This window comes from Pimephales promelas, chromosome 2, assembly GCF_988280905.1.
Source record: "Pimephales promelas chromosome 2, fPimPro1.hap1.1, whole genome shotgun sequence".
In the NCBI taxonomy this organism is placed as follows: domain Eukaryota; kingdom Metazoa; phylum Chordata; class Actinopteri; order Cypriniformes; family Leuciscidae; genus Pimephales; species Pimephales promelas.
The window spans coordinates 10962555-10990299 of NC_142770.1; the positions used below are offsets into that span (position 1 = coordinate 10962555).

The window sequence follows — 27745 nt, forward strand, 5'->3', positions numbered from 1 at the left end:
ACTTCAACAACACTTGCTAGCCTACTGTAGCTAATTGCTTAAATGAAATCTAAAAGAAGTGGAACATGTCCTAGGTTTTTATGATACGTTTGATACTTTCCAATTATAACATAGATCTTCTCTGCCTGACATATGATCGCCTCTGACCTTTATAACTATCCATCATCTGAAGCTTCATCTGAGTGTGCGCGCGCGCGTCTCCCCCAGGCTCTCTCTCTCTCTCTCTCTCTCTCTCTCTCTCTCTCTCTCTCTCTCTCTCTCTCTCTCTCTCCACGCGCTGGGACTAACTCCTCATTTCGCTGTTTCTGCTGTACTTGCATGGGCATTACCGCAAGCTTGAGGAAACTAAACATGTAGCCTGACAGATTTCAGGACTGCAGAACAAGTTATAGCCCCTTTGTGTGGAAATAATCGGATGAGAGATGGTGTGATCGAGCGTTTATCCAGACCCCTCTCACACAGACATTCAGTGAAGGTAGGATTGGGTTTGTCTTTTCAGATCCTGCTTCTTGTTCATTATTGTATTTTTCTTTCTTTATATATAAATAATGGAATACTCGAAAAAAACGTTTTTTTCTAAATGAATTTGATGGCATAATTTTGTATTGTATGTCTAGCCTATTCGCCTAATGACTTGATTAGTGTGAATTTTGTATTAATTTATATTATTATTACTTTATTTTGGTTAAAAAAAAACTATCTATGGTATCTGGTTTTGTATGATTGTTCCAAATTTAAAGACACAGCGACATATTTACACTAAAATCAGCTTTATGATGAAGCTATAACGTTAGTTAAGGAATATTTTATTTTTTCATGTCGTCATGGAGCAAGTTTTTTTTTTCTCGAAAGTATCCTCACAGACAAACACAAGCTATCCATCCCCCCTAAATTGCCTAGCCAATAAGAAATGCCCTGAGTAAAAAAAGAGTGAAAACTTTGAAACTGATAGTGGTTTAACATTTATTACCTTAGAGAAACTTCTGAAGACCAAATCTTTTGCTTGTGTTTAGTGGTTTAAAGTGATAGTGGTTTTACAGGACATGATCGTGATTCGTGGAACATCATCTTTTGTTGAACATCAGAGAGAAAAGATGATATTCAATATTCATAAAACGGATAGTTCCGGTCCTTGATTCTGAATCTGATTGGTTGAGCCGAGTTCGAACCTGTGACCGCATTACATCAGTATCACTGCGTCTGTGTGCTGAAGACCTACATTGCTTGGCGGAAGAATACTATTTTTTATGAAACCTGGTTTAATGAATCCATGGTTTGCAGTGAATTAATAGCTATATACACTTTTTGCTCCACATTGTGCCTAAAAATAGCTCTTCTAAATCACTGTAAACTGGCTTCTTGCAGTTTGGTTTATTCTATCCCCAAATGTATAACTCGGACCCTAAACTTAATCCTAAATCTGATAGAAATGTTATTTCAGGGTCATCATGTCCAATTGGAAAACAGTGGGGTTTAATCCCTATTTAGATCCCTATGCTACATTCTTTTATGATTACATGTCACATAATTTACATGGATGTACATCCCTCAAATTAATCTCAAAGGAGACTTTAAAAAAATGGTTGATGATTGCATCTGGGCTTTGTGGCCAACCAAAATACAAACGCATTCTGTCAGATAACACACTTAAATAAGAGCTTTTCTAGAGGGTGTAGTCAGTGTGAGCTTATATATACATGAGCAGAACTGCCTGGTGATGGAAGAATATTGTTGTTGGAGCGTTATTTTGAATTATTGAGAAGATAAAGGATCACTGTGATTCTGCAAAGACAGCGAATGTCTCATTTGAAAATGCTATAGTTACAACGATGCATAACCAGTACTTGTTGAAATCTGAGTTGATAACCTCACTCATTTAAAATTATTAATAAAATAGATACTAAATAATTCTTTAGTTACAGACTGTTTTTTAATACAAAATAATTATTAAAAAAATAAAAAACTTATTTTAGTAACAGAATAATGAATAATAAAATACATTATTTAAAAAACAACAACATTTTTTTCTGTTTTGTTGCTCTATTCTGCTAGACTGCACACTTATTGTGTAAAATGCTATGTAAAAAGTGAGGAGTTCATATTCCATTCACCGAGTTACATGTGTTGTAACAAGATATCAGTCTTACAAAGGTCATTGTGTTGGCATACAAACACTGTGAGTTGGTTTATGGACTCTAGAGGCTGGAAATTGGTTAATGCGGTGAGCTGCTTCCCAGCCCTCTGCAGACAGTGTAGTAAAAGGGAATTAAAGCCAGTTTGTAATGGAGCCGACAACTAATATTGGGAGCCATAGATAATACCACCAAATAGCTGTAACTGTTTTTTTTAGCAAGTTATAATTTTATTTTATTGTGGCATAGAATTGCCTTATTTTATCCCTTATTTAAAAAAAAATGAAGTATTTTACTGTATTAAGATAATATAATAAATAATATATGGATCGGGTTAGTGTTATTATTTTTTTCTAATGATTATTATTAAATCTATAATAATCATTTATAATAGTAAAATAATTATTGAAATATAAATAAAATATTTAACATTAATATAAATATGTATTAAATAAAATGTATGAAATAGATCAAATTAAAAATCTGCAGTGATTGGTTTAGTTTTATTTTCTCCTATTATTATTAGTATTATTATTATGCAAAATAAATTAACGTATTTAATATGAATATAAAAGATAAATATATAAATATAAAATAAGATAAATATAAATCTAAATAAATATAAGATAAATATATAATAATGTAAAATGTATAAATATATAATGTATTAATTCATATATATATATATATATATATATATATATATATAATGTTTAAAATCCATTTTAAATTATAAGTATTATTTTTTATTAATTATAATGATTAATTATTGACATACAAATATGAATAATTAATATAATAATTTTCTGGAGTATTTTTCCCATAGGGTGTCTATTAGAATGTTAACACAATTATTTTTTAAAATAAAATTTTTTAAAAATTAAATTTTTTTGAAAGAATGATTTTCCCCTTTTCTTCATGATTTTTTAAACCAACTCTCATATGATCATGTTCTTAGCCTACACCTGGTTTGTTGGTATGTGAAATGAAATGCACTCTTCTGAACGGCACTGTCTCTTATTAAATGCTGAATAAGAGGTCAGTAGGTTGAGCGTGTCTGAAATTGGAGCTGCTCTCTAATACAGTTGGGATTGACCTTGGAATGGGCCTCTCATATAAAACCTCCATAAATCCTAGAGTTACAGGCACATGCACCCCCAGGCGGAGGCATGATGGGATAGAATTGGACGTATAGACAGTATGTGTTCTGACTGAGAGCAAGAACAGAATATGGATCGTTCCATTGAATTGAAACCGCATGTTTATTTAATCCAGCGTGCCACAACATGATGTGTGACGCATGCACAAGATGATCCAGATGTCTTTGTCAAAGACCATTGAGTTTTAGTTATATCACAGTTATATGATTCACATAAACCCGTACTGTACATTACAGAAGAGCATAGCGAGCTGAAAATAACAATAACTGAATTACATATATTACATTACTTAGTCTGCGAATCACATTTGGTTCCTTCAGCACGGCCACACTATTTAAAACTTTATAATGGCTGAAATGCAGAGAATAGAGCAAAACAAAACGCTTATCTCGAATTAGAAGTCTAAAACGAGACGTTTTCAAGAAAATCTCGGAGGAATTCAATATAAGAGAAGAGGAGCTACAATGTAAAAATGAATACGCTTTATTTAATCAATAAAATTGTGGCAAAAGATTACAAGCAATATTATTAATTAAATTGAACAAATCAGAATTGAGTATTGAGTGATCCTTAAAAGTTAACCATTTAAAATTAGTAATGTTTACACCAAATAATTTAACAAAAATATCTGAATAACAGACAGATGTCAAAGATTAATTAAGAGCTCTTTATTTTATATCGCCAACATTGAAGACATCTGATGTTAACAAGCAGAATTATCCGTCATTTTAAAACAAACCTAAAACAAACACTGATCACCATAATGGTGACTTAAATGTACTTTTTTTGTACGTTTTACTCATTTTAAATGGTTAACTTTTAAGGAATTAGTCAACAGGATGGCTTGATGGTGAATTATGGGATCATTTGTCATTTTTGGGTGAACTATCCCTTTAAGAAGGAGCAGCAGTTGGTTATATGAAACATTTTCCTGAAAATCAATGATGCGGTTATTGTGAAGGAACACTATATTAGATTTATTTGATATTTACTTTGCTCTTTAATCTTTTAAAACCTCGAACGCTTTCCAAAATATCTATTACAGGCAGCTAAATGAGGTAAATGCCATAAAAACACCAGGCGAAATATATGAGATTAGACAGTTTCTTGAAAAGGGAAGCAGAACCCTGCGGGGACACAGAAGCATAAAAGTTTGAGAGGGAGACAAAGCGTGGTTGGTGAATATATATATATATATATATATATATATTTTTTTTTTGTGGAGATTTTGGAAATTTGAGTTCTCTAATTATTATGAAGCTTGACTTGTGGTCACTATATGTTTTCTTTATATGGAAAAGAGCAGCGTTAACATTCTCTAAAATATCTCTTTTTGTGCTCCACAGAAGAAAAAGTCATATACAGTAGGTTCAGAAAAACATAAAGTGAATCAATGATGACAGAATAGAATTTTTTCAATGTGGAGCTCATTTTGAAGAATGAACTTCCTTTTATGAGAAAGTTCACTGGCAGCAAGAAGAAACATTTCCATAGTCTCTCTGTTGGCTGGATTTGAAGAAACCGTTATCACTTCTCAACAAGACATCTAAAATATACAGACCATAAAATAAAATCCCTGTTTCGATTGAAAATGCTGGGGTTGGGATTATATTCTATTGAATGTGCTGGGAATGGATTTTGATATTTTCTATTCTATTGAATATGCTGACTGCTGACGGCAAATGCCATCATACAAAAAAAAAAAAAAAAAAAAGATTGTGGAGTAATTAAGGAGGACAGCAATTGATGAGATTTATGCAAGAAATGAACATGGAGATATTGTTGTGATTGGTCTGTTGTGCTCTGATTGGTCCGATGGTCCGATGGTCCAGTCTGTTGTGATTGGTCTACTCTGCTCTGATTGGTCCGATGGTCCAGTCTGTTGCGATTGGTCTACTCTGCTCTGATTGGTCCGATGGTCCAGTCTGCTGTGATTGGTCTACTCTGTTCTGATTGGTCCGATGGTCAAGTCTGTTGCGATTAGTCTACTCTGTTCTGATTGGTCCGATGGTCCAGTCTGTTGCGATTGGTCTACTCTGCTCTGATTGGTCCGATGGTCCAGTCTGCTGTGATTGGTCTACTCTGTTCTGATTGGTCCGGTGGTCAAGTCTGTTGCGATTAGTCTACTCTGTTCTGATTGGTCCGATGGTCCAGTCTGTTGCGATTGGTCTACTCTGCTCTGATTGGTCCGATGGTCCAGTCTGTTGCGATTGGTCTACTCTGCTCTGATTGGTCCGATGGTCCAGTCTGTTGCGATTGGTCTACTCTGCTCTGATTGGTCCGATGGTCCAGTCTGTTGTGATTGGTCTGCTCTGATTGGTCCAATGGTCCAGTCTGTTGTGATTGGTCTGCTCTGATTGGTCCGATGGTCCAGTCTGTTGTGATTGGTCTGCTCTGATTGATCCGATGGTCCAGTCTGTTGTGATTGGTCTGCTCTGATTGGTCCGATGGTCCAGTCTGTTGTGATTGGTCTACTCTGCTCTGATTGGTCAGATGGTCCAGTCTGTTGTGATTGGTTGAATTTCAGCTCTGGATATTCCTCAGCACTTTAAACACTGATACGAACAGTTTTTTCCATATCAATTTTAGTCCTCATCCTTTGGAGGTGCAAGTAAAGTGGATTTGGAGCACTGATAACAGCATGTTCTCGACAACATGAACCAAACTCGTCCTGTTTGAGGGTGGGTCAAAGTAGATTTTGTTTGCGGGCAGCCAATGAAGACCATAGGCTGGCATTATGCAAATGTGTTACATTGTTACATTGTAACGGGAAGTTAGACAGGAATTGCTGATGACTTGTTTTGGCAGTTCATAATCAATTGTTTCTTATAGAAGACCATAACTACATTTTTCATGCACTTTGATCTTTAAAACTCTGCAGACCTTTTACATTTGCAAACAACTCTATTACAGTCTTCATGAAAGGTAATATTCACTGGTGTAAGAGCATACAGCGTGGATGGCATGGTGCAACAAACCTGCGAGCTGCCTTTAAATTCTTTGTTTTATGTTGTGATTCATTTTTATTTTGATGTAATAAACTTCAGTTATTGTTTGAAACATCAACGGGCCTCTCTGGATCTATTTAAGCAACCTTGCACACGTCAGGATTACTGCATCAACATCTCCCAAAGTGGCTAAGAAACAAGAGAAAAAAAATGAAAACTTGTTTCTACATTCATTCTTGACTTCACTGTCAAGCTACATTTCATTTTAAGCACTTTATAGGTCCCTGTGAAAATGCACAGGAGTGCAGCAGTGTATAATAATTCATAAAGTACTCATTAATAGTTTAGTATCTTTGCAGGTGGGTCCGAATGCCGACGCATGTGTCAGCTAGCCCGCATGTTCTTCTACTGTTGCTGTATAATCTGAGCCGAAGCGTCCCGTACCTCGACTGCTGTTCGTTCACGGGGTATGTGAGTGGAATGGCTTAAAGATGCACCACATATTTGTCTTCTAGGCATGACTGAAGCTGGATTTATGGGCTGGAGGTCAGAGTTACTCACTGCCATCATCATTATAGCTTGTGCTTATGGCATCAGCCTTTTGAAAGGTCTACCTTTACATTTGTTCATTTTGCAGATGCTTTTATCCAAAGTGATTTACAAACGAAGGATATTAAAACAAGGAATTGATTGAACATTGCAAAGAAACCCGCAGAACAGGGAAGTAGGTTTGAGAATGGTTTTATTGCATTATTTTTGCTTTATTTCTGTTTGAATGATCAACAATTGTTGATTGTTTAAAAATGTACTAAAATAATTGTATAGATTTGAATGCATTTCTGAGTGTGTGTGTTTTCACAATATTGAATGTTTGAATTGAATTGAATGTCTGACAAAATTGAATGTTTTTTATAACAGTAAAAACAGTATGGGGAAGGCTTTTTCTTTAATTTCTTTTGTAAAATTTATTTTTAGATGTAGATGTTATTTTGTTTTCGCTTTATTTTGAGAGAAATTATTTTAGAAAATATTTTTTAGTATCTTTTTTATTTTCATGGTTTATATTTACATGTATTAATTTAGAAGCTTTTATCAAAAATTACTTTACTTAAAATGATTGTATTTTGATAATTTTGCTAATTATAATATATTGTATATATATATATATTATATTTTTATGTATATTTTAATCAATTTGAATGATTTTTTTTTTTGTTGGCTTTGTTAGGTTTGAATGAATTTTTTATATTATTTTAAACAATATAGGAAAACGTTAAATTATTAAGGAATAGGCTTTTATTATATTTTATTTTAGTTTGGTTCATAATACACTAATACATTGCAAAACAGTAAGTGATATATATATATATATATATATATATATATATATATATATATATTAAAAATTCTAAAAATATTTTATATTATACTTTATATTTTATTTGATAATTTGACTGAATATCCATTATGTGACCTTGAATGGAAAGGCAAGTGCTCCTACAGTTAACCAGCAAACTTTTCTTTAGAAAGAAAGAAAGAAAGAAAGAAAGAAAGGTGATGGGTGTGGTTAGAGAGAGAGAGAGGAGCAGGTGTGTCTGGTTCTCTCTCTCTCTCTCTCTGTCAGCCCTGTGTAAGGCTTCATTTCTCTCCTCCGACTCCATGATTGCATGTCATCAGTGCTTTTCCTTAATCAGATCTGCAGTGCTGGTCAAACTCAATCTACCAACACTTCCTCTGTCAGCACGAGCTTAATGAAACTGACTGAACACTGATGATGTGTCATTCACTTACTGTAAGTTGGCTCTCTGAATGAATATTTTGCTACGCAGCGCCATCTTGCGGTCAATCTAGAATTACACCCAAAGTAATGGAGCTCAAAGTGGTCACCCGGCCTCTTTACTTGTACAGGTGGTCTGTAAGTCACTGTGTCTGTTCGCTTCTAGAGTTTCATGGAGATCCGGTCGGATGACAGCTGGAACTGTGGTTATAACTGGAGGAATTCTCGCAACGGTGATCCTCCTGTGCATCATTGTTGTGCTGTGTTACTGTCGCCTTCAGGTGAGTGCCTTTGACACCTGTGGTTTTCACTCATAAAGAAAAAAAAGATTTTATTAATTTCTTAATAGCCTTCTGTTTATTATCACTGAACATCCTTTAATTTATTTAGAATTCTTAACATTGCTTTTTATATTATTATTTTACTTTTTGTTTGTTTGAATATTTGAATGAATACATTGTTTTATTTTATTTTATTTAAATGATTTTTTTTATTTGATATCCTATAATGATAACAACAGTGAAACAGTATGTACATTTTTTTTCATCTAAATATTATATTATTAATTTTTTTTAAATTTTTTGTTTTGATAAATTTGAAAGAATTTGCATTTTTTTTTTGTTTGTTTTTTTATAGATTTGAGTGAATTTGGTGAAATAATTTATTTATAAAAAACAGTGAATCATTAGTTTTATTTTATTTATAAACTATTACTTTTGTTTTTATTTATGTGATAACATTAGTGCAAAACTATGATGCAGACTTGATATTTTCATGTAATATTTTTTTTTGTTTTGGTAGATTTAAATTAATTTCAAGCATGCATTTGTTTTATTTATAAAAACAGTATTGAACTAAAATCATTGTATAGATTTGAATGCATTTCTAAGTGTGTGTGTGTGTGTGTGTGTGTTTTCACAATATTGAATGTTTGAATTGAAAATTGAATGTTTTTTATAACAGTAAAAACAGTATGGGGGAAGGCTTTTTCTTTAATTTCATTTGTAAAATTTATTTTTAGATGTTGTAGATGTTATTTTGTTTTTGCTTTATTTTGAGAGAAATTATTTTAGAAAATATTTTTTAGTATATTTTTTATTTTCATGGTTTATATTTACATATATTAATTTATAAGGTTTTATCAAAAATTACTTGACTTAAGCTTATTGTATTTTGATATATTTGAATGCAAATTATAATATATATATATATATATATATATATATATATATATATATATATATTTTTTTTTTTTAATCATAAAATTTTTTTTTAGAGTGTATTGGATTTAAATGAATTTCAAGCATGCATTTGTTTTATTTATAAAAACAGTGTTGAACTAGTTTTTATTTATAAAAATGAGTTTTGAATGAATTTCTTATTTTTAAAAATAATTTATTTTTTATTTATAACAAGAACAACATTTGTGGAGCAGTAGGAAGTAGTTTTTTTTAATTTTAATTCAATTTTACATTATTTTTATTTTCGATAGATTTAAATTAATTCAGTAAATTAATTGTCTTTATTTTATTTAATAGATTTTAATGAATGATATATTTCTCTGTGTTTGGTGACACTGAATGAAAAAGTGTATGTGGTCTTATAATAAACCATAAATTAAAAAAAAATATTCAGATTTATTTATCTACCTGACTCTCTGTGTGCTTCTAGTATTATTGCTGTAAGAAGAATGGCTCTGATCCAGATGCTGTTTGCCCACAACCCCAGTTCGCCTTCAACGCATGCAGCACATCCCGTGTGGATGGGACCGCTTCCACCCCTCTCTCCCTGTCGCCAGAGCCCACTCCACCGCAGAGCTTCTGCCCCACCTGCTCCCCATACGGCTCTCCATTTTACATCCACACCATGGACGAAACGCGCAACGGGGGCGAACGCATCCCTTACGTGTCGTCGCACTACAACGGTCCGCCCCTGTCTCTCACCCTTCCCTCATTACACAGCGCGTCATTGGGCTCTCGAAGCCGACCGGACCTCTACTCTAACACACGTGCCATAAGCACTGATGTCTGATCAGTGACGTCCACCTCAAACACCCCTAATGTTTCTTTTGTGTACCTGAGCGGCACACGCATAACAGAGTGAATGGGGACCAAGGACAGCGAGTACTCCGTTTTTACATCTGTCTAGCAGCTCATTGAAATCAATAATCATACACTCTTAAAATGCTTGGTTGTTTTAATTGTAAAATATGGACAAACTCAAATTTTGGGGTTAAACCAACATTTGGGTTTGTCCATATCTGACCCAAATTTTTTGAGTTTTTAGAGTGTTTAATTTTTTTATAGAAATGTATACAAATGCGTTCTTTCTGAATTTATTTGACTCTAATTAAAGGGTGAATCATCATTTACTCACCCTCACGTTGTTCCAAACCTGTAGGAGGTTCTAAAAGCAAACAGTTGTGTTGGTCCCCATTGACTTCAATGGAATGGGAAAAAAATACTATGGAAGTCAATGGAGTCCATCAACTTTTCCCATCAACAATTCTTCAAAATCTTCTTTTGTGTTCAACAGAAGTAATTTGAGGGTGAGTAAATGATGACAAATGTTTTTTTGTTTGTTTTTTTGGGTGAAATATCCCTTTAAAATGGAAAAATATTTTATAAATCTGTAAAACATTTAAGCATTATTAAAACAAGATAGATGTTTGATTAGAGTTTATTTTTACATTTTATTTTCTTGTTTTAGTAGACTTCATTAAACTGAGTTTAGATTAAAGTTAGATGAGACAAAACAATCTGGGTTTTTTCAAAAACAAGTAACGAAAATAAAAAATAAAATACACAAAAGGAGGATAGATAAAAGAATCAAATAAAAAACATAAGTAAACAAAATAATAAAATGTAAAAAAATAAATATTTTGAAAAACAGACATTACTCTCTGATTACGTTGCGATATGTTTGAACATCTTTTAATGGTGTTTAAATGTTTTTACTGGAAAACAAAAATATTGTTTTGCAGTGGAAGGTAAGGGCTCTTAGTTTTCTATGCGGCCTTAAACATCTGCCTGGGGCTTTTGATTTAAGGTCTTTCAGAAATTTTGATATTTTGGGCTTCCGGTAATGGGATAATGTATGAGGGCTATCTTACACAACTTACATATTTTGGGCATTTTTTGTTATTGTGCCACAATTAAATCTTTAATTTACAAACATTCTAATCATTTTGTATTTTATTCTCTGCAATGCCACTTGGTGGCGCTAGAGGTGCAGAGATGTCACCTTTAATTCATTTCTTAGTGGTCTCTATGCAAGTTGAATTTAATAACATACTCTAGGTATGAAGAGGGATTTGAGTGACTGTTTAGGGACTTTAGTCCATGACGAGATGTCATTTATTGTTGTATTTATGATACGCTTTTCTTTTTATTACATGCAAAAATGGAATATGTCAAATAGTCTATACAGCCTATTATGTATTTATTTGTGAACTTTCACCAAACTTTTATTTGGTCAAACAATGGCTGTTAGTTTGAGTTTATGTAAATGATGCTAGCTTGATCATAATTGTATCTTGGATGTGATGATTGAAATTGGTAGCAATGTTGATTTCTATGTTTAGGCAAATATTTTTACTGTATTGTCTTTAGTTGTATAGCACATAAGCAATGTTTTACAGATGAACCAGTGAGCAAATAAAGAAATAAAGAATACATATGACTCTGTGCAGTGAAGGATAACTGAAGGATTTAATATTCTAATTATAACTTGGCTTTATTGTTATATTTTGTATTTTTTGTTGACATAAAAGTGTTTGTTAGAATTTATTATGTTGACATCACATGACACCTTAAAGGGATAGTTCACTTTGAAATTAATTTTTGGTATGTTTTAGCTTACCTCAAGGGCATCCAAGATGTAGGTGTCTTTGTTTCCGCAGTAGTTTCAATTTTGATATTTTTAGGTCAAACAGTTCGTGTCTATCAGTCATATAATGCAGGTCTATAGGGTCCACCTCAAAGAGCATGCAAAAACGATATAAATACTGTTCGTTTTCTCACACAAACCGCTCGTTTTGTGTCTTAGGCCATCAATGTGTGCTTACATTTACAAGTCATTAAATAATGTTTAATTTGGACTTCTCTATACATGCTCTTTCTGTAGAGGACTTCTCTGTACATGGTGGACCCCATAGACCTCCATTATATGACTGATAGACACGAACGGTTTGACCTAAAAATTTTAAAATTGAAACTACTGCGGAAACAAAGACACCTACATCTTGGATGCCTCCGAGGTATAAGCTAAAACATACCAAAGTGAACTATCCCTTTAATCTAATTTTCCCTTTATATAGCTATTAAAACTAGTAATAATCGAACAGCAGGTGCTCTATGCCTGATTCGCTGTTGACTCACCTATTTGGAAGAGGCGGGCGTGGCTTTTGCTAGAGGTTGTGATGACGTCGCCTGCGCCATGTGAATGCGGCGCGCGAGCTCTGATGAGGTTTGCGGATGTTTCTGCGTGTGCACGCGCGTCGCTCAGCTGACAGACTCACAGCAAGTAAGTTGCTTTTTTGCCCTCTCAGGAAACTCACAACAAACACAAAAATGACAGAAAACGTCCTCGTTGACACACCACACGCTCTCGGGTTTCATTTATATTCAGCGTGAGCGTGTTTAAAAGCTTTTGAGGGTCCTAGGCTAATGTTTTAAAGTTAAAGTGGCAGAAAATGAGCTAATTGTTGTTTAGCAGTGGCTAGCTGGCTAAATGACTAACGTTAGCTTCAGTTTAGTTAGGCTGTTAGGATGCGTTTTGTCTGTGTGTGTGGCATGAAAAACACTGTAGAACGAAACGGTTGTTAATCACAATGATAATGTTATGTTGTTTAAGGCGTTTCCTGTCTGTTATTTTGAATCTCTGTTTTGTCAGCTGGCTAATATTTTAAAAGTGTTTGCTGTCATTTTCGCGTTTTTTATCTGTTATCTGTTATCTGTCCCAAACAGCTGGATATGTTAGCTGGCTAAAACTGGTTTTGTTTTGTTGTACTGCATATATTATACTGACACTAGATTGCTTAAAACAAATGTCATTGTTTCATTGTGCATGTGCATTTGATTTATGAGTTTAGTAGTGTTACCTTAACTTGAATATATATTTAATATGTGAGCATATATATATATATATATACACACACTGTGTGTGACACACACACACACACACACACACACATACATAGGCGCATAACTTGTTTAACAAGTCATTTAGATGACTATAAGGAACTAGTATGTTGTAAAATACTTTGATTTACATATTGCAAAGGAACTTTATATCAGTATTTCAGGTTTTCTAGTGTGTGTGGCTAATGTTTGAAAGGGTTCAGGATGGTTATGTAAATATGTCAGTTTGTTTAACAGCAGTGTAGACCCAGTGCTTGCCATGAACTCTTCATCTGTGTTTTAAACACTAAAAGCCATCACTCATCAAAAGCTCAAGAAGAATAACGGAAAATCTGTCTCGTAATTAGTCTATATATATGTTAATGTGACAACAAGCAAAGCATGATAGTGATTGACACTGGCTGCTGATTGGTCAATACAGCATTCCAGCGGTGCGATTAATTATTTTTAGAAATGGCTGATATTAGCCAAATATATCTATAATACTTAAAACACACACTTATAACTATTAAGTATTTTAAGATACTATTAGATGATGATCTAAATATTAGGTTAAGATTAGCTAGACCAATAAAATATTAAATATTAGCCAATACAAAGAAGTAAATACCTTATTGGTTATCATTTCAGAATTTTTATTAACATTTCAGGGACTATAATGAAATTGTGTCTAATAAATATAATTTGTTCAATGAAGTTTGTTTATATATACATCAACTTTTCCCATCAACATTTTGTGTTCAACAGAAGAAATTTGAGGGTGAGTAAATGATGACAAATGTTTTTTTTTTTTTGGGTAAAATATCCCTTTAAAACTGAAAAATATTTCATAAATCTGTAATTTTGTCTTATTTTCAAATAAAAACATTTAAGCATTATTAAAACAAGATAGATGTTTGATTAGAGTTTATTTTTACATTTCATTTTCTACTTGCTTTAGTAGACTTCACTAAACTGAGTTTAGATTAAAGTTAGATGAGACAAAACAATCTGGGTTTTTAACAAAAAAACAATGAACAAAAATAAAAAATAAAATTTGTTTATATATATATATATATATAATACTTTATTATATTATGTAATATTATTATAATAATTCATAAGGACTGCTTTATAAAAAAAAAATGCTATATTTTCAGTTAAAAAAAGAAAGAAAAAAGGCAATCCCTATTTAAAAAAATAAATCTTGCATTCTCATATTGAAAATGTTAATATTATTATCAAATATAATGTTCATATTGTTTAGGCTACAATTCCTTAATTAAAATCTCATATGTATGCTAAAATAAAAAGTAGCCCTTGCTTTGTACTACACAGTGTCTTACCTTATTGCTTAATTCAATAGTTCCTGTGTTTGCTCGATGCGCTCCTCTCTTCCTTTTCTGCTGAATGATGTCATCAAGGAGATTTTCTTGTATTACATCATCGCTGGCCCTGAAGGAGAGCGCAGACCGAGAGACCAGTAACTCATAGTGCACATCAGACCGTTTTGAACTTTAAACACTGTGTTGGACAGCCGGAAAAACTTGCCTCTTTCCCAGTAGTTCAGAGTAGAGGGTGGCATCTTGTGTTGTAGTAACGCAGTCTTTTGCAACCTGTTCTAATACAGTATCTGTTTTTTGTTATTTAATGATAGGCATGAGAAAGCATAAAGGATAATAAACTATTGTTTCTAGAGCCTGTTTCTCCTGCTGTGGCCTGCAGTGTGTGTGTGTAGCTCATGCACGCCCAGACTAAGTGAAGTGCACCCACTGCACAAGTTCAACATCTGAGATGTAGCGTAGGCTCTGTTTAACAGAACTGGGTGGTGTTTCATACCGATCACCACAGCTAAAGAACATGAATGATGTCAGTTGTGTGAAAATTGGGGGGGTTGTGGTCTAAATGGAGCATAGCAAATATTTTCCTTTATAACAGAAACACGCCCGTCACGGAACAGCTACAGTGGCGTAGATCGTAGAGCGTGTAGTTCATGAAAGAGCTAACGTTATTGATGCGCTCGGACCCGAGTTCGAATTCGCCTTTTGCCGAACATATGAGATGTGAAATGTATAAACTAACATGAAGGTCTCTAGCGTTGTATTTTGCCAATGAACTAAAAAACGAAACCATGATATTGCTTTTTTTTGCCTTCATAAAACAGCACAAAACTTTAAGAATAGGCATTCTGTTTGTGCTGGGTGTTTTAGAGAAACGTGTGCACTTTGCTCACGTGAACACGGAGCAGTTTTTCCTGTGAAAACCCGTAGTGGAGGTAATTGGAGTGATAACAGAACGCTTAGAACAGTGTTTCCCAACCCTGTTCCTGGCGGCACACCAACACTGCGCGTATTCTTTGTCTCCCTAATCAAACACACCTGATTCAACTCATCAGCTCATAAACCCATCAGATTATGAGCTCATGAGTTGAATCAGGTGTGTTTGATAAGGGAGACAAAGAATACTTAAAATACTGTTGGTGTGCCGCCAGGAACAGGGTTGGGAAACACTGGCTTAGAGTACAGAGAGGAATTGGCTTTGACTCCAGTCCTGGTTTTGCGTCCGCGCCGTTAGGAGCTCAACATCTGTCTCATATGCAGGATCGCTCTAGACTAGATTAGAGGATATTTTAACTAATTTGCGGTAAAACTAGTCGATCACGAGTGGCTCAACTGGTGGATTTATAGATAAACTTATCTTTCAGGTATTTTGCTGACTGGCTTAACACTTTAGCATGAGAAATCGGGGGTGTGGCGTGAAAGCGTGAGAATTGGCTCAATTGCGTGAATCAGTTGGCAGCCCTAGATTACATACAAAGTCAATGCAAAGACGCGAATGACGCGCCGGGCGTTGTGAATGACGCGAATTGGGCGACGCGTTTGCCACCAATGTCTTCCGCGCAAGTTGAAAAATTTGAACTTGAGCAAATGTTAAAGCGTCTAACTAGACGTGATAGATGCGTATTTGACGCTCTATTCGTGTTTGGTGTGAAACTATTAGGATGGTCTTTTTTTATTGTTATTAGTTAATATTGTGGAATAGAATAGCATCCAGTATAACCTAAAATTGTTATTTCTTAATGTTCATATAACATTCTTATGACCAAGCAAGAACGTTAATACAACGTCTAAAAAAACTTGACGTTTTGAAAGTTCCTAGAACTTTCAGAAATAACGTTTTTATAACTTAATAGGAATGTTATGAAACGTTCTTATAACCTAAGATTGTTATCTGGGGAAGAGGAGAGATTCGCGTTTTAAGCTCATTATTTTAATTTACTTTCGCGCTACAATAGTGCGCTCTCGACATTTAACGGGAAAAACTGCGCCATAGTTCTGCAGCATCCACCTAACGTAAAACCAGAGCACTGCTGTTTGATTTACCTTCGCCTCACCGGCGCTGCTTAGAAGTGCAACATTGTAAAAGGTCCGTCTGAAACAGTGTCGCGCAGCGTAACGTTCGTTTGGAACTTTGTGTAATTAAATAGATCGGTATGGCGGTATATTAAAAAATTATATCATAACAAAAATATACACCGGATTTCGGTATGAACCGGTATACTGCCCAGCACTATAACACCACAACATTTAGGCCCTGTTTACACGAGAACGCTCGCGGGTGAAAACTTAAATATTTTATAGGATGTGCCTTTCGTTTACACGGCGAAGGCGTTTTGGGGGCTTAAAAACGCAAAAAAGTGAAACCACCCTCTAGAGTGGAAATCTTAAAAACACTCCACCGCCGCGTTCCCGTGTAAACGGTAAAAACGCAAAAGGTTGTACGCAGGCGGGCGGACTTGGTGTTGTTGTGTGGCAGTGCTTCATGTCGCCACCTAGCCGCCTGGAGTGCATACTACATTGAATTTCACATTCATTTGCGTCACTATATGCACGCGGATTTCCCACCAAAAACGCTCGTCTAAACGCAGAATAAAAAGTGATGACGCAACACCACTTTTGCGTTTTCTCTTCAGGATCGTTTCCGTGTAAACATAGCCTTATTTCCATCAAGAGGTGCCTCAATTTTTGTTCAAGATGTTGTATTGACAATGCAAGAGTCCAGCACTCTGTAAAGTCTCCCGCAGCACATCCCAAAAACGTTCAATGAATTTAAGGTCTGGACGCAATTCATGCTTCATGCTCTCTCCAAACAATCTGAGCCTGATGAATAACTGGCTAATTCCAAAATAATGACCATGAGTTTGGAATTGCTTGGATTTTGTGTCTTTCTTGGAGTTTCTGCTGTGTAATTCAATTTGAATGACTAACTGAAGCAATTTGGCGAATGCCTAAGTGCGTTCTCTATTTACGTTGAGTACATAATGAAAATGAAGGGCGCACAGAGACCTTCTGTTAGCGTTGGGTTTTATCCTGTGTGTATTTCAATGGCTGTAATTGACGGAGAATGATGGCCACATGACTGCCCTGTGTGTGAATGTGAAGACCCTTTCACCCACTGTGGTGTGGCGTGACCCCATGACCTGAACTCAAGCAACCCACTGTAGTGTTACTGGGTGCAGTTGCTTTATCATCATATTCATCACTGCTGTTATGTGACAGTTATGCCTGGTGTCATTTCTGTGATAAGGTGTGATCTGAGTTGTGAAAATGAGCTGTGAACATCACTGGTGGTTTAGGTGAGAGTTTTTGCTCTGAGCTACTTTAGGCTCTGACAGATGATACCTCGATAAATGTGAGCTTGCTTGTTGAATCAGCAAAAACATGTGCGATATGCTAGATGTTTGATATCGTTTTCAGACGACACAGCCTTACTTCTTCAAAAGAGCCGGTGCTTTAGCACTGAATGATTGTTAGATCCGCCTTTTTATTTATTTAGCTCCTGTCTGTGTTAGCATGACTAGTATTTGAAGCTAAGATGACATGAAATGTCATGTCATGAATAATTGAGCCCTTTTAACAAATTTCCCATGTATTATTGTGCACTTCGGTTCCCTTTTCTAAGAAAAAAATGTTTTTACAATTTCATTTAAAGTATAATACGTTTTTCCACTTCTGAAGGGACTTTTCTTTTCTGCTTATGTCATCATCAAGGCACTTGCGGTCATGGGAAAATCGAAGCTATCACAATCATTCAAATATTATGATTTTGTTTTTTAGACTTTGAATAATAAATAGATCTGTGCATTCGGCTAAGTCTTAAAGGGGTATAGACCCGTCACTTGTTCTGCTCCCTACCTGTAATGTGTTTCTTTTCATTTGTGCTTTTTAATGCATTTTTTATTTAACTAAACAATATTTGAAGACTTAGCGAACTAGTATTTAATACATTTACATAATTGATAAATAACTTATAGTAGATCTTATATTATAATCTTTTAGTAATTTATTAATAAAGCAAATAAAATGGTCAGCTTAGAATCTAATGTATTATGCTTAGCTTATATCTAATATATTATGGAATACTATATAATAAATACAATATATTATATAATAAATGTAATAGACAGACTATAATGATAATAATACTTGATTAAAACACAATTTAATCAATCTATATATGAAGTTACGGATGTTAAAAAGCCCTGGCCTGGTAGTTTCTCTTAATGATGTAATCCAGCATGTACCCAGTGTAACAAGTCTGTCTTGTTGGTAGGGTTGCAGTAGCAGCGGGCCGAGTGGGTGGACTGTCCCAGGCTATCATGGATGACCGCTCCTCTCTGGGCAGAGTGAGCGGCTCAACTGAATCTGTGTCAACCGTCACCAGTGAGGAGTTTGTTCTTGTGCCGCCCACCGCTGGAGGTTCCCCCTCCAGCTCAGAGGGGAGGCCCAGACTCAAGGTATCTCTTTCCAAGCATGCATTACCCATTTGTTTTACTGTATCCTGTAAATAAGAAGGAAGTAATGAGAATAATCTAGAATGTTTTACTTCTGCCATCTTTTTGACTCAGATGTCGTGGAATGGAAGTGAGCAGTTGGAGCGGGCGATGGAGGAGGTGTTAGATGATGTTAGTGACGGAGCAAAAGCCGCAGAAGAGAAAGAAAGTCCCATAGCGCTCGGCTCTCAGAACAGACCGCCCAGCCCGACTCTGGACACCGCCCCCAATGGTACATCCTGGACGCAGTAACAAACTAAATTACGAACTTTCTGTATTGTTATAATTATTATAGTATTCATTTTCACAGCTAATTTGCCATATATACACATATACATACACGCGTATACACATATGTTTACATGCATGCACACACACACACAAATTATTTTTGTTATATAATAATACAGTTTATTTTATATTATTTATTTCTGTATAAATAATTTTTATTTATAAATCTTTATATATGTATATACTAGGGCTGTCAGTTAAACGCGTTATTAATGGCGTTAACGCAAACCCATTTTAACGGCGTCAATTTTTTTATCGCGCAATTAACGGTCTTTTTGACCTAGCAAACTTTGTGGTTTTCTTTCACATGCTTTTGCAACAGGACGCGGCATGCACGCTGCGCTATGAAACCCATTCATTTTAATGGCTTGCGCAATGCGAGGACGTTTTGTTGGATCGTCAACCAAAACGCAAGCGGATCTAGCTAGACCGTAAACAAAACAACAGGCACTCCGAAGTCCGAACACACTCGTTTGGGCTTGCGAGCCGGCCAAATAGTTGGTTAACGTTACGTTTTAAGTGGATGACGAGCGCTAGACGCCGAAATGGATGCTAATAAGATTCTGAATGGTAAAAAGTTGCCAAATGGTCCCATTGATAAGACCAAAGTGATCTGTGTGTTTTGTCGTTGTGAACTGAGCTATCATCATCGCAGGACATCCAGTCTGAAATTCCGCTTGGTGATCGCCAAAGCACACACACACACACAGCTGATGCGTATTCTCCGCCCCCTCGTCAATATCAGGACCTGTCAGTATTTCTTTCACCCTTTTATTGATGGACAGTTACATTGTGTGAGAGATTATTTGCTCCAAGTTAGAATTTTAGTGTGAATTTGAACACAGTATATGCCAATGTTGTTTTTCAATGCCGATCCACTTTTCCATGTTGATAAGAGCATTAAAATGAGAAAAAATAATGGGACAAAAAGAAATCAAGAGACATTTAGAATAGATAAAAATGCGATTAATTGCGATTAATCGCGAGTTAACAATGACATTAATGCGATTAATCGTATTAACCTGCTTACCATCACTTTAAGATATTATAAATCAACACCATTTTGACTCATTTGTGTGTATATACTAGTGCTGTCAAACGATTAAAATATTTAATTGCGATTAATCGCGAGTTAACAATGACATTAATGCGATTAATCGCAATTAAATATTTTAATCGTTTGACAGCAAATGAGTCAAAGTGGTGTTGATTTATAATATCTTAAAGTGATGGTAAGCAGGTTTAAGATGGAAGGAAATCCTATGTAGATGTAGAAAAGCTATTTGAGGAGATATTTGTGAGCAAACACTGGGGTTTCAGCAGATGCCATCTAATCCAGCCGTCTAGTTATCTGCTTCCTGTTGCCAAGTGCTATAATTGTGGGGGGACTCTGAACACACTTCCTCTCTACCTTGCACACACTTCCTCATCAGTCACTCTTGACAATGGACCTTTAGATAAAACAGGTTTTTACAAAAGCAAAAGTTTATTGTTTGCGGATTGCAGTAGGATGTCGACATAAGAATCTAAAGAAATAGTTACCATAAAACACATTTGCCACTTGATTTTGTATTACATCTTACAAATAAAAACAATTTTAAAGAAGAAAAAAAGACATTCTGCAACCTTGAATTGACACTTTGTTGTCTGTATTCACAGAAGGATCAGCAGCTGTTTTGGAGAGTGTGACAGGACAGGAGGAAGAAGACAGTGTGCAGTTTAGTAAACTGTCCTATCTCGGCTGCACCTGGGTGAAAGCCCCTCGTAACGAGACGGAGGCCCAGAAAGCCATGGCCACCCTGCGGGCAGAGAGCCCCATCCCCATCCCCGTCACCCTCCATGTGCCCAACGGCCCAGACGGTTGTGTCCGGTCAGTCATTTGCCAAAAACGCACAAATCTGAGACGACTGTTTAAGAAACATTCGTTTTCTATTTAAATCTTTATTTTCATTGCAGACACCGTCAGATTTAAACTAGAGCCCGACCGATAAAGGATTTTGAAGGCCGATACCGATACAAACATTTGTTGGTTTTAAAATCCGATATATCGGCCGATATTTTTTTATTTCAGAAACGCACAACAAAACATTAACATTTCCCTAACATTAGCTATTTGTAGTTATTTATGAGTTAAATAAAATAATATAATATGATAATGCATTTTAAAAAGAAACTTGTTTATTTTATTGTCACAACAGAACAGAGTGATGATAGTGGCTTAGTGGTTAGCTAGTCTATGATGAGCCATAATTTTGCAATGGATAATGTCATATTGCAAATTGTAAAACATACATTTTCAATATAACAGGCCAATTAGAGACGATATGTCTCATTGCTATAACTGTCACATGCTATTAAAGAAATTCTTCAGTCACATTGTCAAAAGTTAAAAGGACAGTCAGTCAACTACACTGCAACAACGTAACGTAACTATTACTAGCTAATTCCGCTTCACTCTCGGCTTATTTAACAGCAGCAAAACGGTGAAATTTTGTCATGCTTATTTGAGTTAAGAGAACTTATGGGGATGTTCTTTTAATTGTTATTTAAACAATGTATGTCTCGTGACCAACTCAACGAATGTGTTTCCAACAGGGACGGTGTAGAGTGCCCTCTAGTGGACAAGCTATACAACTCCAACACTCATGACATGGCTCAAGCGTGTTTCGTCTGTTTTTATTTTATTTTTGAAATATTCATTTATCGGCCAGTATAACTGCCGATACCGATAGTTTGGAAAATTCCTAATATCGGCCGATATATCGGTCTGGCTCTAATTTAAACATACTTTTTGAATCCCAGATTAGTGAAAATCTTATTTCCCCCCCCCCATTACATATAAATTAAAATCACTATGAGACTTTGTCCCCCCAGATGATACCGATGGACCAAATTTGGGGTCCTGGCTCATGGACTAATAGCTTGATCTAGCTTTTCAAGTGCGCCCTCAAGTATGACTTAAACATAATTAACATGTGAGAGTTTAGCGCTCCATAATGCTCACATTGTCCTATTTTTGGTAAAAAAAACTAAACATACGATAATCCATAAGCTTTTATCCAAATGTGCACACTTTTGAACCAAAAAAAACACAGAGGGATGTAAATATAATAAAACACAGATTCAAGTTTTAAACTTTAATACTATATTATTAAGCTTTTACTTTCATTACCAGGTTTGAATCCCAGATTTTCAGTGTTTTCTTAGACTTTTGTACTCCACTGGACATATATGACATCAGATGCATCTCACAACCAGTTTTTTATTTGTTTTTTTGCACGTGTTTCCCCTGGGGCTTCATAAAAGCTTTTTAGATCGGGCACATTTAGCTTTCTTGCTCTAGGATGAACCACATTCAACATTGGGAGTGTAAAATGTGACTTCTCTTTAGTTTCTGAGTTCTTATGATCTTCATGGTCTGTCAAGAGCTGTCACCTGAGCTGCTTTTAGCTCCTTCTTTCAGGTTCATAAGCGTGGTGTTGCACTTCTGTTTTCTCACCCTGTTTTTCTCAGGAACTGGTGTAACCTCAGATCAAGCATCTCACTGTCTCTATAAACCTCAGAAATGACTCTTAAGTGAGCTAAGCAAACATGATGCACATGGAAAGTGCTGCTCTAATTCTAGTGACATTTTTACACTTGTACTACTACTACTTTTAAAATATCCTCACTACTTATTTTGACTATATCTAAATGCAAATATCCTATTTAGTGTTAGTAATGGCACTATTAAAAGTGCGTTGACCTATTTAGCTTACTCCAGAAAGGTTTTGTTTTTTGATTGATATCTGTCAGTCAGGACTAAAGTTGATGTATATCATAAAAGATTTCAGATTAAGTGATGCATCCTGCTTTGGGGTTTCTTGCGATCTTATCAGGGTCGTATTGTACGATCTGACAGAACAAAACAAAATGTTTTTAATCACTCTAGGATCGTCGACCAGGCCTCAGGAACACAAATCGCATCTTTTCCCATCTACAAGGTGTTGTTCTGCGCACGAGGACAAGAGGGATCTGACGAGAGCGACTGCTTTTGCTTCACCGAGAGCTACCGCAGCTCAGAGGACTTCCAAATCCACGTCTTCTCCTGCCACATCAAAGAGGCTGTGAGTTCAGTAATGTTTCATGTTCAAAGAGTCAGTCTTGAAATGTAGAAATCAACTAAGCTCAACCTCCTTTCCTTATTTAGGTTAGTCGCATCCTCTATAGCTTTTTAACGGCCTTCAAGCGATCTTCAAAAGCTGCCGCCACAGACATGCGGGACACGGTGTTGCCACTTTCCCCCGATAGTGACGTCTTCACCTTCACCGTTTCTCTGGAAGTGAGAGAAGATGACGGCAAAGGAAACTTCAGGTCTGTCATTACTTAGTTCTGCCTACGTCTTACTCGTTGTGTGTGTTTTTTTTTTTTTACTGTTGCTATTCGTATTGTGTAAACTTCTCTCTCTTACTTTTGCTTTCCCTCTCTCTTGCTCTATATCTTGCAGTCCAGTTCCCAAAGACAGAGATAAATATTACTTCAAGCTGCGGCAGGGTGTACATAAAAAAGTGTGTGTTACCGTCCAGCAGATGTCCAACCAGGAGCTGGTAATAGAGAGGTGGGTTATGGGATTCAGAAATTCAGATGTTTTGCCATTTCCTTTTATGTTGCTTTATAATGACTGCCAGGGCCTTGCCTTTAAAGAAAATAAAAAAGACATATGATTTACAAAAAAAGTGGTGGGACACATGTAAGGTTTTTTTTTTTAATATAAATTGGCAATAGCCTGTAGTTAATGTCCCGTCCGACTGTATGACATATTCTTGTTCTAGGCGTAGAGATAAATAAACTATCAAATTAATGTATTTATTTAGAAATAATTTATTTAGACAGCAAAGGAATTTATTAAGCCAGATTAGGGTGTACCAGAGACTATTTATATAGAGACAATAAAATGATAAAAAATATATAATTTTCTTAAATTTTTTTTTTTTTACAATATATCTAAATTGAAATGAGTTAAAAGGAAACCAGAAGCGTCTTTATACTGTATTGTTCTTATATAGTAATTTATTATGACCTTATATATATATATATATAGTACTATATGTATTTGTGTATATATAGACAGACAGACAGACAGTATGTATATATTGTGTTACATGTATAAAGTTGAAATATATAAGTGTGATTCATTGTGTAACCACTAGATGTTGCTCTAGTTACAGTAGAGACAACCCTCTTCACTTTGAGACTTGCTGTGAAAATGAGACCGTCACAAATTTCATATAGCGTATTACTTAATGAAAGAAGCTTCAAATCACAATGTCAAAATATTATGTAATAAATAATACTTTTCTTCACAATCAAACCCATTTACTTTCTGTCCAGGTGCTTTGGGATGCTGTTGAGTCCTGGTCAGAAAGTCCGTAACAGCGACATGCACCTCGTCGACATGGTGAGACACATTTCTGGAGTTTTCCCCCAGTTTATTGAGCCAGACCTCAGGCTCAATATTAAATGTTAACCTTTCTGTTGCCAATTTTAGAATCACTTAATGGAAATATAGGGTTTTTATTATTCATTAAAAACATGATTTTACAAAGGCCCTTGAGCAAGTTAAGCAATGGCGATTTGCACATCAAGACTAAAAACAATTAGCAGTTCAATCACGCGTAATTGGGTTCACAGGGATTCCTGAATCAAACATCCTACAAGGCTTAATCTCATACTTTTCATCAAGAAGCGTGTTGCCATCTGGATGGTTTAGACAAATGTCATCAATTGATACTGTGCCCAAAAGTGCCTATATTAGAGCAATCAATAGATAAAAATAATCATGATGAATCCCCCCTTTTTTATCTTATTTGTTAATACAATTAATGTCAAATCTGCTTTTTCCTTTTAACGTTTATATATATTAAAAAGATGTCTTAAAGCTTTAGTTTAGCAGGTGTTTTTCATTTGATTGAATGCCATATTTGTGGAGTTTAAATGAAATTCTGACTCGCAAAGACTGCAAATGACTCATGTGTTTGATTTATAGATATTTAATTAGCCATTAAAAAAATCTTGAATTTCCTTCAACTGGCTTTTAGAAATCACATTCAATGAATAAACGCTTGTCCTATTAGATAAATGCATGTCCTATCTTAAATTTACCACTGGTTAAACTTGGTTAACAAATCTTTAGTCATTATAGAAGTAGAGAAAACTTGATCATTTTTGTGTGCTTGTGTTTGAAGGAGTCTATGGGCAAGAGTGCCGATGGGAAGGCGTATGTGATCACTGGCACCTGGGATCCGAACACTCCGGCTTTCCAGCCTCTGAACGAGGACACGCCGAAAGGTGAAAGCTAATGCACAATCCTTTGAAAGCGTGAAACTCGTTCACTTCTCAAGTGTGTCTAGTTCTTTTCATTGCACATCAAGCTGTGGCCACGTTTACAGGTTTCACAGAAATTCACACTCTTTCCTGCTATCTTTTGTTTTCTTCTCACATTATTTGCAAGCCATACAGTTCTCAGCACTTTGAGCATGTTGAGTTTCTGTTCCAGCAGCTTTTCATGGACAAAATGTGTGCCATTTCTCACTGACAGCAATATAGTTTGAATTCATGGTAACACTTTACTTAAAGGGGTGTGCATAAGACTGGGATGAAACCTTCATAACCATGATATGACATGTGTCTTTTGCTCAATAATGACATTTTGAATGCAATTATGGCATTAAGATGTCTTTGTTATGACATCTTGACATAAACCATAACATCATAACCTGTCAGTGTCTTTGTCATGACAACTTGACATAAAATTACATTAAACTGTCATGTGGTTGGCTTTGACATTGGCTGTCATGAGGCCATTATAACTGAGTCATGAATACTTTTCTTGACCTCAACTACAGTTTTACACATTGAATTTGTCATTAAAAAGTTATAATGGCTTCATGACAGTCAATGTCAAAACCAACCACCTGACATTTTAATGTAATGTTAACCAATAAAGCTATGGTGGTTTCGTAAGTTTGATCATTAATCTGCTATGTCATGTTTATGATGGGTTGTGTTGTGTTATGACAGGTAATGATGTATTGGTTTTTGTCAAGGTGTCATAACAAAGCCATCTCAAACAATGTCAAATTTGCATTAAAAATGCCATAACTGAGCAAATGACACTTAATGACAGTTGTCATAAACGTGCATAAAACTTATGATTATAAAGATTATGAAGGTGTCATGTCAGTCTTATGCACACCCCTTCAAGTAAAGTGTTACCATGAATTCATTTTCATCTCTTTTTGGCTTGAACTAGAGGTTGACTAAAAAGGGTTTTGTTAATGGATCATTATTACTAATATGTAGATCGTTAACATTTAATTGTATTTGTAAATGTATGCACACAGTCATTAATGTATGTCTGTGTGTCTATATGTATGTTTGATTTGACATAATTTTAATTTTGTATAATTATTTTCTCAACTACTAATAAATTACAGAATATATTGTGTGTTAAGCATACATTATATATAATTTCATTAATATACAATATACAATTTAATTATAGTAAATGAAATGTACGTATACATAAAGGTTCTTTTTATTCATTGACAAACTTTTAATTTTATATGATTTATATTGTTTAATTGAAAAGGTTTAAAATGATAATTTATAAATGCTAATGTTTGATTTTGTACAATTTAAGTCACATTTTATAAATATTTATTTAACAGTTAACAGTTCAAGTTTATTGTCATATGCATATTAGTCAGCACAGCAATGAAATACAATGTGCCTTGGCACTCTCTCAGCACCAATCAATACATTACAATTAAAATAACATTAAAAACCATCCCAAGCACAATAAATAAAGTAACTAAGCTCAAACCACAACCCTCTTTCCTGTTGTACTATCATTCAGTAGCCTTATTACCTGAGGGTAAAAACTATCCCTGAAACGTGATGTGCACTTTGGAATGCTCTGCAAACGTCTCCCTGATGGAAGTTGGGAGAAGAGATTATGTGCAGGATGATTAGAATTACTGCGTAATACCTTGTGCCGCCAGTAAATATTTTGGAATATTTTTTGTAATCCTCATCATAGTATACTGTATATATAGTTGATTTGGTATGAGGCCAAACTGGAAGCAGTGGAACTGCAGCTTTAATGTTCTGTAGTGAAATTATATGGAATTTACTCAGAAATTAAATTCCAGTCTGGTTGATTCAGATTGCCACCTCAGTTTTAAAAACAAGTTTTTCATTTCAAGTCTACACTTTATTACACTCTCAGTAAAACGTTCCTCAGACCTCATTGTGGTTTTGTGTGCGTTTGTAAGTGTCAATGGAGACCCACCACAGATCTTCTATTATTTACCTTCCCATCTTTCTCACCAGCACCTTTTCTGACCTGACTCTATCGTAATTGGAATCTATTTTCAGCGATTCCCTCATAAATCTGTAGCTATTGTCGTTCTTGTTTCCTGTTAATTGAAATAATAAAAGTCC

General features: G+C 35.0%; 2 protein-coding genes across 6 annotated transcripts in view; both read left to right on the plus strand.

The window, feature by feature from the left end:
- Window positions 1–288: 288 nt before the first annotated feature.
- fam163ab (family with sequence similarity 163 member Ab) lies at window positions 289–11685 on the plus strand. Of its 5 annotated transcripts, XM_089134919.1 has the most exons (6): window positions 289–475; window positions 6600–6786; window positions 6878–6964; window positions 7935–8032; window positions 8184–8298; window positions 9689–11685. In XM_089134919.1, exons 5-6 carry the CDS (start codon window positions 8206–8208, stop codon window positions 10046–10048), a joined length of 453 nt encoding a protein of 150 aa, XP_088991045.1. In that variant the 5' UTR covers window positions 289–475; window positions 6600–6786; window positions 6878–6964; window positions 7935–8032; window positions 8184–8205; the 3' UTR covers window positions 10049–11685. The 5 variants fall into 5 exon arrangements, with proteins under 5 accessions (XP_088991045.1, XP_088991043.1, XP_088991046.1 ...); XM_089134917.1 differs by lacking the exon at window positions 7935–8032; XM_089134920.1 differs by having other exon boundaries at window positions 6600–6964; window positions 7935–8298.
- Window positions 11686–12387: 702 nt separating this feature from the next.
- rabgap1l (RAB GTPase activating protein 1-like) overlaps window positions 12388–27745 on the plus strand; it is a 90076-nt gene continuing 74718 nt past the window's right edge. Inside the window, exons 1-9 of the mRNA XM_039682325.2 lie at window positions 12388–12541; window positions 18751–18934; window positions 19046–19202; window positions 20921–21131; window positions 23193–23367; window positions 23451–23614; window positions 23748–23858; window positions 24632–24698; window positions 25486–25588. Of these exons, the coding sequence (XP_039538259.2) occupies window positions 18797–18934; window positions 19046–19202; window positions 20921–21131; window positions 23193–23367; window positions 23451–23614; window positions 23748–23858; window positions 24632–24698; window positions 25486–25588 (1126 nt within the window). The 5' untranslated portion in view covers window positions 12388–12541; window positions 18751–18796. The remainder of the gene's footprint in view (window positions 12542–18750; window positions 18935–19045; window positions 19203–20920; window positions 21132–23192; window positions 23368–23450; window positions 23615–23747; window positions 23859–24631; window positions 24699–25485; window positions 25589–27745) is intronic.